General features: G+C 70.5%; 1 protein-coding gene across 1 annotated transcript in view; it reads left to right on the top strand.

Annotated features, from left to right (window-relative positions):
• LOC120505131 (plasma membrane calcium-transporting ATPase 3-like) overlaps positions 1-765 on the top strand; it is a 13,600-nt gene that overhangs the window by 1,806 nt on the left and 11,029 nt on the right. Inside the window, exon 3 of the mRNA XM_039715370.1 lies at positions 427-624. Coding sequence (XP_039571304.1) covers positions 427-624 — 198 coding nt within the window. The remainder of the gene's footprint in view (positions 1-426; positions 625-765) is intronic.

Genomic DNA, 765 nt, shown 5'->3' with positions numbered 1-765 from the left:
GGGAACCACCGTGACCCCCTGGGAACCCCCAAAACCCACCGGGACCTCCTGGGAACCCACTGGGACCCCCCCCCCGAACAACTGGGACCTCCCCAGAATCCCCCCTTGACCCCCAGAGCCCCCCAAAACCACCCAGGGATCCCCGGGGTGGCTGTGGGGGTGTCAGAGTGTCCCCAGGGCTGTCAGGCTGTCCCCAGGGTGTCAAGCTGTCACCCCAGGTGTCCCCAGGTGCCACCGGTGTCCCCAGGGCTGTCAGGCTGTCACCCCAGGTGTCCCCAGGGCTGTCAGGCTGTCACCCCAGGTGTCCCCAGGGCTGTCAGGCTGTCACCCCAGGTGTCCCCAGGGCTGTCAGGCTGTCACCCCAGGTGTCCCCAGGGCTGTCAGGCTGTCACCCCAGGTGTCCCCAGGTGCCACCGCTGTCCCCAGGGCTGTCCGAGGCCCCCCCCGAGCTGGAGCGCCGCCGCCGGGCGTTCGGCCGGAACTGGATCCCCCCGCGGCGCCCCAAGAGCTTCGCGGCGCTGGTGTGGGAGGCGCTGCAGGACGTCACCCTCGTCATCCTCGAGGTGGCCGCGCTCGTGTCCCTCGGGCTGTCCTTCTACGCCCCCCCCGGCGCCGCCGATGAAGGTGACACCTCTGTCCCCACGGCCCCGCACCGTGTCCCCACCCCTGTGTCCCCATCCTGCTGCCATCCCCTGCCATCCCTGTGTCCCATCCCTGTGTCCCATCCCTGTGTCCCATCCCTGTCCCCATCCCTGTCCCCATCCC

This window comes from Passer montanus, unplaced genomic scaffold (genome assembly GCF_014805655.1).
Source record: "Passer montanus isolate IOZ18808 unplaced genomic scaffold, ASM1480565v1 scaffold328, whole genome shotgun sequence".
Taxonomy (NCBI): Eukaryota; Metazoa; Chordata; class Aves; order Passeriformes; family Passeridae; genus Passer; species Passer montanus.
The sequence above is the reverse complement of the archived record's forward strand: the minus strand, read 5'-3'. Positions and strand labels throughout refer to the sequence as shown.